Source organism: Balaenoptera borealis (assembly GCF_965194805.1).
Source record: "Balaenoptera borealis genome assembly, chromosome: 4".
Classification (NCBI taxonomy): Eukaryota; Metazoa; Chordata; class Mammalia; order Artiodactyla; family Balaenopteridae; genus Balaenoptera; species Balaenoptera borealis.
In genome coordinates, this window is record NC_138861.1 from 105,581,215 (window position 1) to 105,595,272 (window position 14,058).

The window sequence follows — 14,058 nt, forward strand, 5'->3', positions numbered from 1 at the left end:
TTTATACACATTAAGAGTAACTAGACACTACTTACCTCCAGAATCTCATTCAGTAGAACCAGAAGATCTTTAGCAAGACTGCTAGTGAGTTCTAAAGAACTCAAGGCTTTCGTATAGACCCGAATTTCTGGTGAATATGGACATGTTAGGATCTCATTGCAAATTTTTATAGCCAGATTGTCATGAACTGTTAAGGCCTGGAAAATCAAGAGAAAAATCCTTGTCAATTGAAATGGTATGATTACAATACAGTCTGACACATCTATCATTTCCAACGAATTATCTTGACATAATCCCAAAATGTCTACAACAAAATTATCATAGTCCTCCCCACGTGAGCTCCCCTTCTTGTAGAGTGGATGCTGTGGTACAGGGCCCAGATCCATCTGCTTTACTACTGACCATTCATTCTCCAGGCTACCATGAGTTATGGAGGCTAAAAGTTCCCAGGTGCAGAACTGATCCAAGCTGGAGACAATGGGCTCTGCCTAAGGTCACACCTCCCCCGCAAGGGTTAGTCCCCATTCAATAACTGGTAGATGTACAGGTACAACAGCCCAGCCTTGTTTCAATTCTGGACAAAGCAAAGAACTATCCCAATTCTGGAACTTCTGTGAGATCAGCTGGGACCTTAAGGCTGCATGACAGTTCAACTTCTTCCTCTGCCCAATCTATTTCCCTCACTCCTCCAAGATGCTGATCATGAGAGTACGCCCTAATGTCAACAGCTTCTTTGAGGTCTTCTGTCACCCACACTTAGGACCTCAGAGTTATCTCGGATTCCTCCATCTCCCTTGCCTCACACAAAGTTCTTTTTTCTAGGCTTTTCTACTCGCAATTTTTTTTCTATGTCAATTTCTACTACTTTTTTCTGTCTACTTTCTACTACGACTTTCTATTATTCTTTTTCTGTAAGCTTTTATCTCCTAATTATATCAACTTTTAATTGCTCTCTTTATTAATATTCTCTCCCTATTCCTCTTACCAATTCACCTCACCTAATGAAACTGACCACCAAATTAATCTTCCTAATAAGTAACTGTCATCCCATTAACCCTTTCATTATACCCTTTCATTATACGCCCTGCAAATAGAGTCAACTCCAAATTCCCTATCCTAATGTTCTTCCCTAACAGGCTTATTCAGGATCCTTAGCTGACAGATTTTTTCCATAGTTCCCCAACATGACTTGTACTACCAGCTACATTTAATCACCTTTACTAAGTCTTTCTCTCTATCCAAACCACTCCCCAAATCCCAACAAGGCCTAAGTGAATTTTACTCAGTGAGATTTAAAACTAGTAATGCTGTACTCATCACCCATACCACATGAAACTTGCCATCTTCTAAAGTGCTAAAGCACTTTGTAGCTATATCACGGACCCTTACTATATTTTGCCTTAATATCCATTGTAATCTTCTTTCCAATAACATGTAACATAGTAACTCAAATGAAGTATGCAGTCACTAAATAACAAAACAGAAGACCAATATTTTCAACTTAATCAGCTGGCATCTGAAATAATTAACACATTAATTTTCAATATGGTGAATGTTTGATCAAATGATATTAAAGGGTTAAAAACCAGCCTACATGTAATTTGTGGGAGAGTATGCACTTACTATATCTTCTTCGAATTAAAAACAAAACTAATAAGCATGAGGTGAGTTTCATTCTTTGAATTCTCCTTCCTTGTATCAGAAACAGAGCAGGTAAGCCAACAATTGAGGACTCAATGAGTCCTACATAACAGGTCATTATTCAGAATGATTAACAGCCAGAACTAGGTGGGGAGGGGGTAGTAAGGATGATGAATTTTCGGTAACTTCTTTTCAGTAGCAAAAATGTTAGCACCGATTACTTCTATTTTTATATGATTATCTCCCCATTTCCCAAAAGATTTTTTTTTTAAATTAAAATATAGTTGATCTACAATATTATATTAGTTTCAGGTGAACAAGAGAGTGAGTCAATATTTTTATAGATTATACTCCATTTCAAGTTATTATAAAATAATGGCTACATTTCCCTGTGCTGTACAGTAATCCTTGTAGTTTATTTTATACATAGTAGTTTATGTCTCTTAATCCCCTATCGCTATCTTGTCCCTCTCCCCTCCCCTTCCCTACTAGTAACCACTAGTTTGTCCTCTATAACTGTGTTTGTTTTGTTATATTCATTCGTTTTACTTTTTAGAGTCTGCATATAAGTGATAACAGAGTATTTGTCTTTCTCTGACTTATTTCACAAAGCATAATACCCTCTAGGTCCACCCACATAGTTGCAAAAGATCTTTTTCTTTTTCTTGCTTTGTGTTATGTGCTACCATATAAACTAGAAATCTCAAGATCTATATGTAGCTTCTCACTATTTGGAAGAATCTATGAGAGGGATTATTTTACCAAAGCATGCCAGTTACCATCCCTAGACCATCCACAGGCTAACATACTCACCTACCTGATAATCTTGGGAATTCTTGGCCTGAGGATTTAATCCACTTGGTCTTGTCAAATCTACAAGTAACTCAGCAACATTAGTGATGTCTATTTCAGCTAAAGGAGAAGATGCAGGGGCATTGGCCAGTGTTTGTAGAGTTGGAAGAAAGGCTTCTTCAAAACATTCCTGGTTAGTCCTATTGAAAAACAATTTGAGGTATGTTGGCAAAGAAAAAACATATGATTCTTTAAAAAGCAGCAACAACAACATTATATGTAAAATGCACCCCACCAAGATACAGTACATATTCATCTAGGAAAGAGCCAAATAATTCAGGTAGATAGAATCTAAGTAAGTTCTTCTCATTTCCTCACTTACCACTGAAGAAAAAGAACATTAACAACAAAATACTATAGATATGACTCATAGGGAGCCTGAATCTAACTTCAAGTTAGATTTTGATTTATCGATATGACTAAATACCTGCTTGCATAAGCAAACATTGGGAAGAACACGCCTAGGCAATGCCGAAGTCGAACATCCTCTTCAGTCACAGGATTGTACCATAACAAGACAAGACGAGAAAGAATCCTGCTGCTGACCAAAAGCCCAGAGAACATCAGCTTGGCTAGTCCTTCTGCAGCTCCTGTCCTGAGTTCAGACACCTATTAAAAATGACTTTCATTTAAAAGAAATTTTTTATTTGTATTTCCTTTTTAAGCCTTACATTGTAGCCTAAAATAAGTATTTTTATATAAACTATCCAAAATCATTCCAGCTATTATGAATTTTTTTAAAGGCACATAAAAAGATTTTGTTTTTTCCTTTTAGGTTAAGGCTATGTGACAAATTATTAGTCTAGCTATGAAAATTTCAATTCCTTTTAAACTCTTTAGAAAAACCAAAAGATCTTATAATATTGTGAAACCAGAAATCAAAACAATATGTATTAAACACTTATCATGGTGCTAAGATATAGAAAACCTTCAGTAATGGTCTCTGCCATCAGAGAAGGTACCTATAAATGAAAGCTCCAGAGGTGGGTGTGGCAATGTGTGTGAATAATAGGTAAAATGTGAATAGAAGGTGTACAAGTAGAAAAAGGCATTCCTAGAAAGAGAAACCAAAACAAACCTAAAGAAGAAAATGGAAAAGATGTAGTGGTATTCAAATGGAGGTACAGGTATAAAAGAGTAGTAATTAAAAATACTGGTTATTGAGCCTGAATTAAATTCAAGCCTCTGACACTTCCTAGTTGCATGATCCAATCCTGTGCATATTACTTAATTTCTTTGTGCCTCACTTTTTTCATATACAAAAAAAGGGATAATAAAACTACTTATCAAAAAACACAAAGAAATAATACATGTAAAGCTCTAAGGAGTGCTATCTACACAGTAAATCCTCAACAAATGTTGGTGATTATTTATTATTATTGATGGAAAGTAAGTTTGCTCAGTGATCAGATTAGAGACACCTCGAAAATTAGGTAAAGAAATATGGTTGAAGATTTTTGAAAGGGTAGGGAGACAAGATTTAAATGAGATTTCAGGAAAATTATCTAGACAGGCCATAATCTGGGAATGAAAGACAAGCCTAAACTAGAGGGGACAGGAGGAAAAACAGAGGAATGAGCAGATACAAGAACTATTTCAGTAATTTTTCAAAACTCAAAAATAAGAAGAAAAATGTAGAGGTTGATAAGATTAATAAGTGCCACAGTACTGGCATGTGCTTTCCACATACAAACTCATTTAGGGCTCACAACAACCATGAGGGCAGAGACTTTGTTCCACTCAGCATTGTACTCTCAAGAGCATATAGTGACTGGCACATAAATAGCTCTCAAATATTTGTTGACTAAATTAAAGAATTATTCCACTGAATAGGCATCATTATTCCCATTTTAAAGATAAGGAAACAGGACAGAGACAGTAAATACCTTATTGAAGATTCACAGATGTTACCAGAACACAAATCTTTAAGTCTCCAACTCCAAAGGCTGCATGCCCTCTGTCTTTTTAAAAATTTCTAATATGGGAATTTTAATTGGGACAGGTCTTTGACTTGTCCCAATTAAAGCATGTGAAAAACTATTTAAAAACTATTTAAAACTATTCACATACTTTAAAGCATGTGAAAAACTATTATTTATGGCCCAGGGGACAGTCAAGGAAGTCAAGATTTTTTAGTGGTTATGACAAAAATAAAATCAAACCCACAGAATCTAGTTTAGCCAGAAAAAGATTAATGTACCTGCACTATTTTAAAAAACAAAAACAAAATTCATTCATCTACTGTCAAACAGTTTTCATGTGCAATAGCTTTCCATCTATGCAATGTCAGCAAGCCCACAGCACTAGACAACTGCCAACGAGAAGTTAGTCTATCACTTGGCTAATAACTCAAAATTTAAGAAAATACTGATACAATTATACTCCAATAAAGATAAAAGAAAAAAAAAAAGAAAATACTGATAAGGAAGGACTTATTTCCGCCATTTTGCAGTCCAAATGTGAAGTCAAAAACTGTTACGATATACAAGACATTAAATATTGATTTATAAAAGGTCAATTCATCAAAAAGATAATTATAAACATATACACAACAAACAACAGAGCCCCAAAATATATGAACATACACTGACAGAATTGCAGGGAGAAACAGACAGCTCTGAAATAATAACTGAAGACTTCAATACTCCACTTTCTGTAATAGACAGAACAACTAGACAGACCAATAAGGAAATAGAGGACTTGAACAACACCATAAATGAACTAGACCTACCAAACATATAGAACACTCCACCCAAAATTAGCAGACTACACATTCTTCAGGTGCACAGGGAACATTCTCAAGAACAGAGGCTATATTAGGCCCCAAACAAGACTTAATAAATTCATAAAGAATGACATTATACAAAATGTCTTCTCCAACTACAATGGAATACACCTGAAAAGCAACAAGAGATGAAAACTGTAAAATTCACAAGTCTGTAAATTAAACAATACACTCTTCTTACACACCAAAGGTCAAAGAAGTCATCAAAATGGAAATTAGAAAATAATTAGATGGGGGCTTCCCTGGTGGTGCAGTGGTTAAGAATCTGCCTGTCAATGCTGGGGACATGGGTTCGAGCCCTGGTCTGGGAAGATCCCACATGCCACAGAGCAACTAAGCCCATGCGCCACAACTACTGAGCCTGCGCTCTAGAGCCCATGAGCCACAACTACTGAGCCTGCAAGCCACAACTACTGAAGCCTGTGTGCCTAGAGCCCGAGCTCACAACAAGAGAAGCCACCACAATGAGAAGCCTGTGTACCGCAATGAAGAGTAGCCCCCGCTTGCCGCAGCTAGAGAAAGCCTGAGCACAACAACGAAGACCCAATGCAGCCAAAAAAAAAAAAAAAAAAAGAAAATAATTAGATGAATAAAAATGAAAATGCAACAAACAAAAACTTATGGTGTGCATCAAAAATGGTGTTCAGAGGGAAATTTATAGCAGTAAATGCCTACATTAAAAAAAAATCTCAAATCAATAACTTTACACTTTAAAGAACTAAAAAAGAGATAGAAAATCGGGGGTGGGGTGGGGAGAATCAATGAAACCGGAAGTTGGTTCTTTGAAAAGATGAACACAATTGAAAAACCTTTAGTTAGACTAACAAAGAAAAAAAGAAGATGAAAATAACTAAAATCAGAAATAAAAGCAGGGACATTGCAACTGACCTTACAGAAATAAAAAGGATTATAAACGAATAATAAGAACTGAATACCAACAAATTAAACAACCTAGATGAAATGAACCACTTCCTAGAAACACACAAATTACAAAAATAGACTCAAGAAGAAATAGAAAATCTGAACAGACCTATAACAATAAACAGATTGAATAAGTAAATCAGAAACCTCTCCAAAAGAAAAGTCCAAGACCAGATGTGTTCACTAGTAAATTCTACCAAATACTTAAAGAAGACTTGACACCAATCTTTCTCAAAGTCTTCCAAAATAATAGAAGAGGAGAAAACAATTCCTATCTCAGGTTATGAGGTCAGTATTACACTGATAACAAAGGCAGACAAAGACCAATACAAGGAAACTACAGACCAATTTCCCTTATGAATACAGATGTAAAAATCTTTAATAAATTACTAGCAAATGGAATCCAACAACATATTCAAAAGATTATACACCATAACCAAGTGGGATTTATCCAAGGAATACAAGGGTGGTTCAACATAAGAAAATCAAGCAATGTAATGTACCATAGCAATTAAAAAAAAATCACATAATCATTTCAATTGATGTAGAAAAACCATTTGACAAAATTAAACATGTTTTCATGACTGAAAAAAAAAACTCAAATAAAAACAGAAGAGAACTTCTTCAAAACGATAAAGGGCATTTATGAAGAATCTACATCATACTCAATGGTTAAAGACTGAAAACTTTCCCCCTAAGATCAGAAACAAGACAAGGATGCCTGCTTTAACCACTGCTATTCAAGACTGTACAGCAAGTTCTAGCCAGAGCAATTAGGCAAGAAAAACAAAAGACATTCAAATTGCAAAGGAAGAATTAAAACTGTCTCTTCACAGATGACTTGGTCTTATAGAAAAAATCCCAAAGAATACACACACACACACACACACACACACACACACACACACACACAGAAACTATTGTACAAGAGCTAACAAATGAATGCAGCCAAGTTGCAGGATACAAAATCAAATCCACACACGAAACAGTTGAGTTTCTATATAACAAGAATGAACAATCCAAAAAAGGAAATTAAGAAAACAATTCCATTTACAATAGCAACCAAAATAAAATATATAGGAATAAATTTAATCAAGGAAGTATAAAACATGTACTCTGAAAACTATATACCATTTCTGAAAGAAATTAAAAATGATCTAAATAAATGTAAAGATATTCGAGTTCATGGATTGGAAAACATAACATTAAGATGGCAATACTGCCCAATGCAATCTACATATTCAATGCAATCCCTATCAAAATTCCAATAGACTTTTTTCCAGAAATGGAAAAGCCAATCCTCAAATTCATAAGGAACTGTGAGATACCCCAAATAGCCAAGACAATACTGAAAATAAAGAACCAAAGTTGGAAAACTCAACTCCCTGATTTCAAAACTTACTATGAAGTTACATGAATCAAAACAGTCAGGTACTGGTACAAGGGTGGACACAAACAGTGGAAAAGAATTGAGAGTCTAGAAATAAACCCATATTCCTATGATCAATTGATTCTCTCACCCTCCACAATGGTACTAAAACAATTCAATAGGAAAAGAACAGTCTCTTCAACTAATGGTGCTGAGACAACTGGATGTCCACAGGCAAACCAATGAAGTTGGACCTCTACCTCACACCATATGTTAGCTGAAAATGCACCAATCCACCTAAATTAAAAGCTAAAGGAGTAAAACTTTTAGAAGAAAACACAGAGATAAATTTTCATGACTTTTGATTCGGCAACGTATTCTTAGATATAACACCAAAAGCACAAGCAGCAAAAGGAAAGATAAATTAGTCTTCATCAAAATTTAAAACTTTTAAAAAATCTAAGGACATTATTAAGAAACCGAAAAGACAACCTATAGGAGAAAATATTTGCGTATCACTTATCTGATAAGGATCTACTACCCAGAATATATAAAGAATTCCGAAGGACAGCCCAATTTAAAAATGAGCAAAGGATCTGAATAGATATTTCTCCAAACAAGGTATACAAATAGCCAAAAAGCACATGTAGGTACTCATCATTAGTTATTAGGGAAAGGCAATTCAAAACGAGATGGCTAAAATTTTTAGTAACAATTTTTTCTTATTAATAAAACAACAAAATTATTTTAAAATAACAAGTGTTGATAAGGATGGAACCCCGTTCTTTGTTGGTGGGAATGTAAAATGGTTCAGCTGCTATGGAAAACAGTTTGGCAGGTCCTCAAAAAGTTAAAGAAATTACCACATGAAATCATGAAACGCCTACAAAAAACAGGATAGTAAGCTCCTTAACATAGGTAACAAAAGCAAAAATAAACACATGGGACTATATCAAACTGAAAACCTTCTGCACAGCAAAGGAAACTATCAACAAAATGAAAAAGCAACCTATGGACTGGGAGAAAATATTTGCAAATTATATATCTGATAAGGGATTAATATCCAAAATTATATATAATTCATATAACACAATAGTAAAAACCAAACAATTTGATTAAAAAATGGTCAGAGGAATTGATAAACATTTTTCCAAAGAAGACATACAAATGACTGACAGATACATGAAAAGCTGCTCAACATCACTAATCATCAGGGAAACGCAAATCAAAACTACAATGAGATATCACCTCATACTGTTAGAATGGCTTTATCAAAAAGACACGAAAAAAGTGTTGGTAAGGATGTGGAGAAAAGGGAACCTTAGTGCAGTGCTGGTGGGAATGTAAACTGGTACAGTCATTTTGGAAGGCAGAATGAAGTTCCTCAAAAAATTAAGAACACAATCCAATTTGGGGGTATATATCCAAAGGAAATGAAAACAGAATCTCAAAGAGGTATCTGCATGCCCCTGTTCATTGTAGCATTATTTACAAGAGCTAAGATATGGAAACAACCCATGTGTCCATCAATGAATGAATAAAGAAGATGTGAGATATATAGTGCAATATTATTCAGCCATAAAAAGAAGGAAATCCTGCCATTTGCAACAACAGGGGTAGACCCTGAGAACATTATGCTAAGTGAAACAGCCTGACAAAGACAGACAAATACTGCATGATATGACTTATATGCAGAATCTTTTAAAAAGTCAAACTCATAGAAACAGAGTAGAAAAAGTGGTTGCCACAGACTGGTGGGTGGGTGAAATATGGAAAAGGGTATACTTTCAGTTCTATTATACCTAAAAAAAAAAGAAAAGAAAAAACAGAATAAGTTCTAGAGACCAAATGTAAAACGTGGTGACTAGCTGATAACACTACTGTATTACTGAAATTTGCTGAGAGAACTTAAATGTTCTCACTCAAAAAAAAAAAAAAAAAAAAAAAGACCAATATGTGAGGATGTATTCATTAACTAGTTGGGATACGGATCAGGGGCAAAATCCTAAAAACAACAACAAAAAAGGATTAATATATGACCTAGTAACGCCACTTCTAGAAATATATCCAAAAGAATTGAAAATAGCTACTCAGACAAATACATCTTCACAGCAGCACTATTCACAATAGCCAGAAGGTGGAAACAGCCCAAATATCTTTCAATGGATGGAATGGCTAAACAAATTCTGGTATATACATAAAATGGAGTATTATTCTGCCATAAGAAGGCTTGTGATATAAGCCACAACAGTCTTGAAAACAAGCTAAGTGAAAGAAAGCAGACACAAAGCCACATATTTTCTTATTCCATTTATAGGAAATATCCAGAAGAGTTACATCCATAGAGACAAAATGCAAACTGGTGGTTGTTAGGGGCTGGTGGTAGGGGAAATAGGGAGCAACTGCTTAATGGGTAGTTTCCTTTTGGGATAATGAAAATGTTTTAAAAATTAGAGGCAGTGGTTGCACTATATTTTTAATGTACTAAATGTCAATGAATTGTTCACTCTAAAATTTTTAATGTAATGTCAATTTCACCTCACCAAAAATGATAAAAACTTTATAATTTAAATGTTTACATATGCTATAAAAATGTAGTTCATGAGTACCCTAAGGAAAGAGATCTAATCCCATATCATATCTTAGAACTTCCACCCACCCAATGTAAGATTATTTTAAATTATTTCTTAAGACCCTTAGGGGGGAAACTTGTAAGTCACAGATCACAAAGACAGAGAAAAAAGATGAAAAAATAACAACCCCTCCCAATAGTCATTTCATTTTTGTTTACACTTCAATTCTCTACACAATGTAATTTGATAGTGAGAAATTAGGTATATTAGAAGTGAAAGTAGGATTTAATTATAATATTCAAAAGGCAAATTAAAAAAAAAATGTTAGCCAAGTTTAAACTTCAGCCTAAAAAATACAAAGAGGATAAACATATATATGCTGACAATAACCTTTCACAATAATAGGGCTATGATTATTTCTTACCTCGCTATCTAAAAAATCAGAAAGTAGTTTCAGAACATTCTTGGCTGTATCAGCCTCTTCTTCAGATTCTTTTGACTCTTGCTCTTCATTAGTGTTTACTTCTGCACCTTCACTTTGAATAGCTTTGATTTTTTTCGTTTTAAATGGTTGAAATCCAAATGCCATCAGTTGGTCAAAGATTGCCTTTAAAGCACTTATTTTTATTGTCACATCATCAATTTGCAAAACCTAAATCGAAACATCCCCCACCAAAAGCAAATTAGGTATATTTTTATTCTGTTTATGCTACATAAAATTAACATATATCTTATTATTAATCTAATTGCAACAACAGTGTCAAGTCTATATAAATATTTTTTAAAACTTAAAATTTATTTTAAAGTTATTTTTTTTTAAATTTATACCATGACATTTTTATATTTCCTTCAGAAAAATTGTCTTCAGTCAAAAAAATTCCCTGAACTAAAGTCAAGCTGAATTATATTATTTGTTCCTTTTATATACAAAAAAGTATATGTTTAACTATGATTTTATTATTTTTTTAAGATCTAGAAAAACTGTTCAATATATTGCAATTGTTTGGGGCCATCTATCAAGACAAAAACATTACATTCTAACCAATGAAAAGCATTCATTGGAACATCAGTACTCTTCTAGGTTATCAAGTTTCATTAAAGAAATTTTTCCCTTATTAGCTCAATAAATTCAGATTTCATTAATAGTGAATTCAGTTTTCACTGAACTGGACTTCTTTATAAAAGGAAGTGAACCATAAAACCCAGAAGTTTCTATGAATCTATCCTGAATCCATAAAACCCAGCAGCTTGTATGAGTCTATCCTGACTTAAGAAAACCGAATTCTTACATACCAAATTTCAAAGCCATGAAAAAAATAGAGCTGAATATTTCTACTATGAAAAGATTTACTATATTTTTTAACGCACTTCAATTTTGGTCACTGATAAGCTACTTGGCTATACAGCTTAGCCCATAGAATGAAGAAAAATCACCCACAAGTTGGTCAAATGAATGAATCGAGAAAAATGGCTCCAAATTACAAAAGTTCGAAGGAAATTTCAAGACACATCTATTACATATTTTCTTTTGGCAAGACTTGCAAATCTGCCAAAGCCAAATGCTTATTTATAAGAATGTACTGTCATGACTATTCTCTACAAATTCTAAACATGCTACTCTCAACAGCATCTTGGTTTTCCTTGTCCTTCTCAGTCCCTCACTGGCTAGCAATAGCTCTCAATATTGGATATTTATTTAAGAAAGATTTCTAAATGAAATAATTTCCCTCTCCTGCCTTTCTAACAAGTGTGGATATATTTCTTAAGTCAATTTCTATTACTAAAACTTGATTAAAAAAAAAAAACTGATTTCTTACTCCCCCAAAATACTGCTCTTTTCCCTTAATCTAAAATCTTCCAATGATAGCTCTGAAAATACCTTTATAAAGATAAATAATTGAATCTATTCAGTGGTTAAATTCTTTTGATTGTGAACCCCTTTGAGGACCTAATAAAAGCCCACCTCAGAATAACATTCAAAATATAGGCAAAATTCCACATACAATTTATTCTACTGCATTTGTATCTGGTATCATTCACATTTTTAATGTACAAAAAATTATACCTAGTTATTTTTTCAGGCAAACATTAATAGCTAGTCCCTGAAAAAAGTTCAGAGATCAAAGTTGTTTAAAGTTAAAAAAAGGTAAACTTTAATTTTTAAAAATTTTAATTCTATGACAAGGCTGCTATTAACTGTTTGGATTTGAAATTAAGGTAAAATTATGGAATGGTCTTGATAAGAAACATTCATTTATTTTTCACATGAACTTGATTTTGACAATTCTTTTTCACTACAGAAAATTATATAGGAGCAAACAGTATCAAGGCTCCTATAGCTCTGTCAAGTGGGGTATGAGTTAGTATTAAATAACTTCCTAATGCTCCAGGACACTTGTAAGCATTAAATTCATATTACATTTCTTCTGTCTGAAATGACCAAAACACTTATTATTGATGTTATGTCAGCAAAAATTAAAAGGATCAAAATCCGCATTTCATCTTTAAAAGTCAAGTGAATTTATGTGTCTTTGGAAAGAGTTCTATGGTATTTCTTTTGCTGCAGTACTAGAAATTTTATATAGTTGTCTAACTCTAATCTCCTCTACTTGAAAACAACAACTTCTCAATACAATTTTTCAGAAGTACTCATAATGGTATATAGGGCATCTTAATGAACCTTTTACCTCATTTTTAGAGTAAAAAGCGCTATACTTAATAAGCTAGACATAAATGAACCCTTCACTATCAAATGTTCTAGTAAGATTTTTCTTCCACTTAAATAAAAAGTAATGACCAGGGGTCGATCTAGCACTTAATGACCCATCCTCTAGAAAGCCAGGAAATTGAAATAGAGAACTTACTGGTTTAATTTCTTAGCAAAACCTCTTTGAAAATGTAGTATTTTATTTCCTGGGCACCTATAAAGCCAATAGATTTCACAATAGTAAACAAGAATTACTACCTTTAGAATTACTACCAGAATCACTGATGCCAGTACCTGCTGATATAAATAGTAATGACTTTGTATAACACGGAGATTCATTCATTCATCTTGGAGCAAAACCAGATGTATGGCCAAGCACTGTAAATGATTCATCTGGACAAAGTACCAAGATTTTTCTTCCAGTTTGTTTGAAAAGAAACTGTACACCATTTTAAAGATAATACTTGACATTCTAAGTTTCCAAAAGGATCTCACAATAATAGAAATTTTTCTCTGATAACAAGCATGGGATGATAAATATAAACAAAGCACTGTCAGGAATTTAATCCTTGCACATTAAATGAATTGATTAGATGTCAAGTACTCCAAAAAAGGAAATTAAAACAAAACGAAATTTCTGAGGACTGCCTTTTGACGAAAGTATGGTTTTAATTTTCTTCCTTTGATACAAGTCACAAACAGTTTGACTATTTCCAGAACACATGACTTCCCCAAGTTCTCCCTAATTGTATGTTTTCTTTTTCTTGGCAATTCCATATGCAACATTAAAGGATGCTTCAAGATAAGGATTTTATGTTGGGGAAAATTCAACTATTGGTTGAGTCTTTTAATATAATCTTCATAAAAATGATAATCCATGTTGTCATGTGTTATTTTCAAGTTGAACATGCAAAGCACTCCCATTCACCTGTTGGCAAGCAATTTGCACTAAAATTCCTTGCAGCTTTTTTATCCCATTACATTTGACAACACCAAGAGGCTACATGAATCACACTGTCTTTTTACATGGGGAGGTAGAGGGAAGTATATTTTCCAAGTAAAGCTAGGCCCAAATGTTAAAAACAGATGTCCAAAGGAGTTAAAAAGTCAAATGCATTCCACTGATACACTAGACTTAATCCCCTCTTATCTACTCAGTAGCACTCTAGCAGCTGCCCTCTCTTCCCTATATTCAGTTTTTTCCTTTCAA

General features: G+C 33.7%; 1 protein-coding gene across 1 annotated transcript in view; it reads right to left on the reverse strand.

Annotated features, from left to right (window-relative positions):
* The window catches only part of NCAPG (non-SMC condensin I complex subunit G), a 38,374-nt gene that overhangs the window by 4,263 nt on the left and 20,053 nt on the right, over positions 1-14,058 (reverse strand). The window contains exons 14-17 of the mRNA XM_082391867.1: positions 10,566-10,793; positions 2,921-3,102; positions 2,459-2,633; positions 36-197 (exon numbers count right to left, since the gene is read on the reverse strand). Of these exons, the coding sequence (XP_082247993.1) occupies positions 36-197; positions 2,459-2,633; positions 2,921-3,102; positions 10,566-10,793 (747 nt within the window). The remainder of the gene's footprint in view (positions 1-35; positions 198-2,458; positions 2,634-2,920; positions 3,103-10,565; positions 10,794-14,058) is intronic.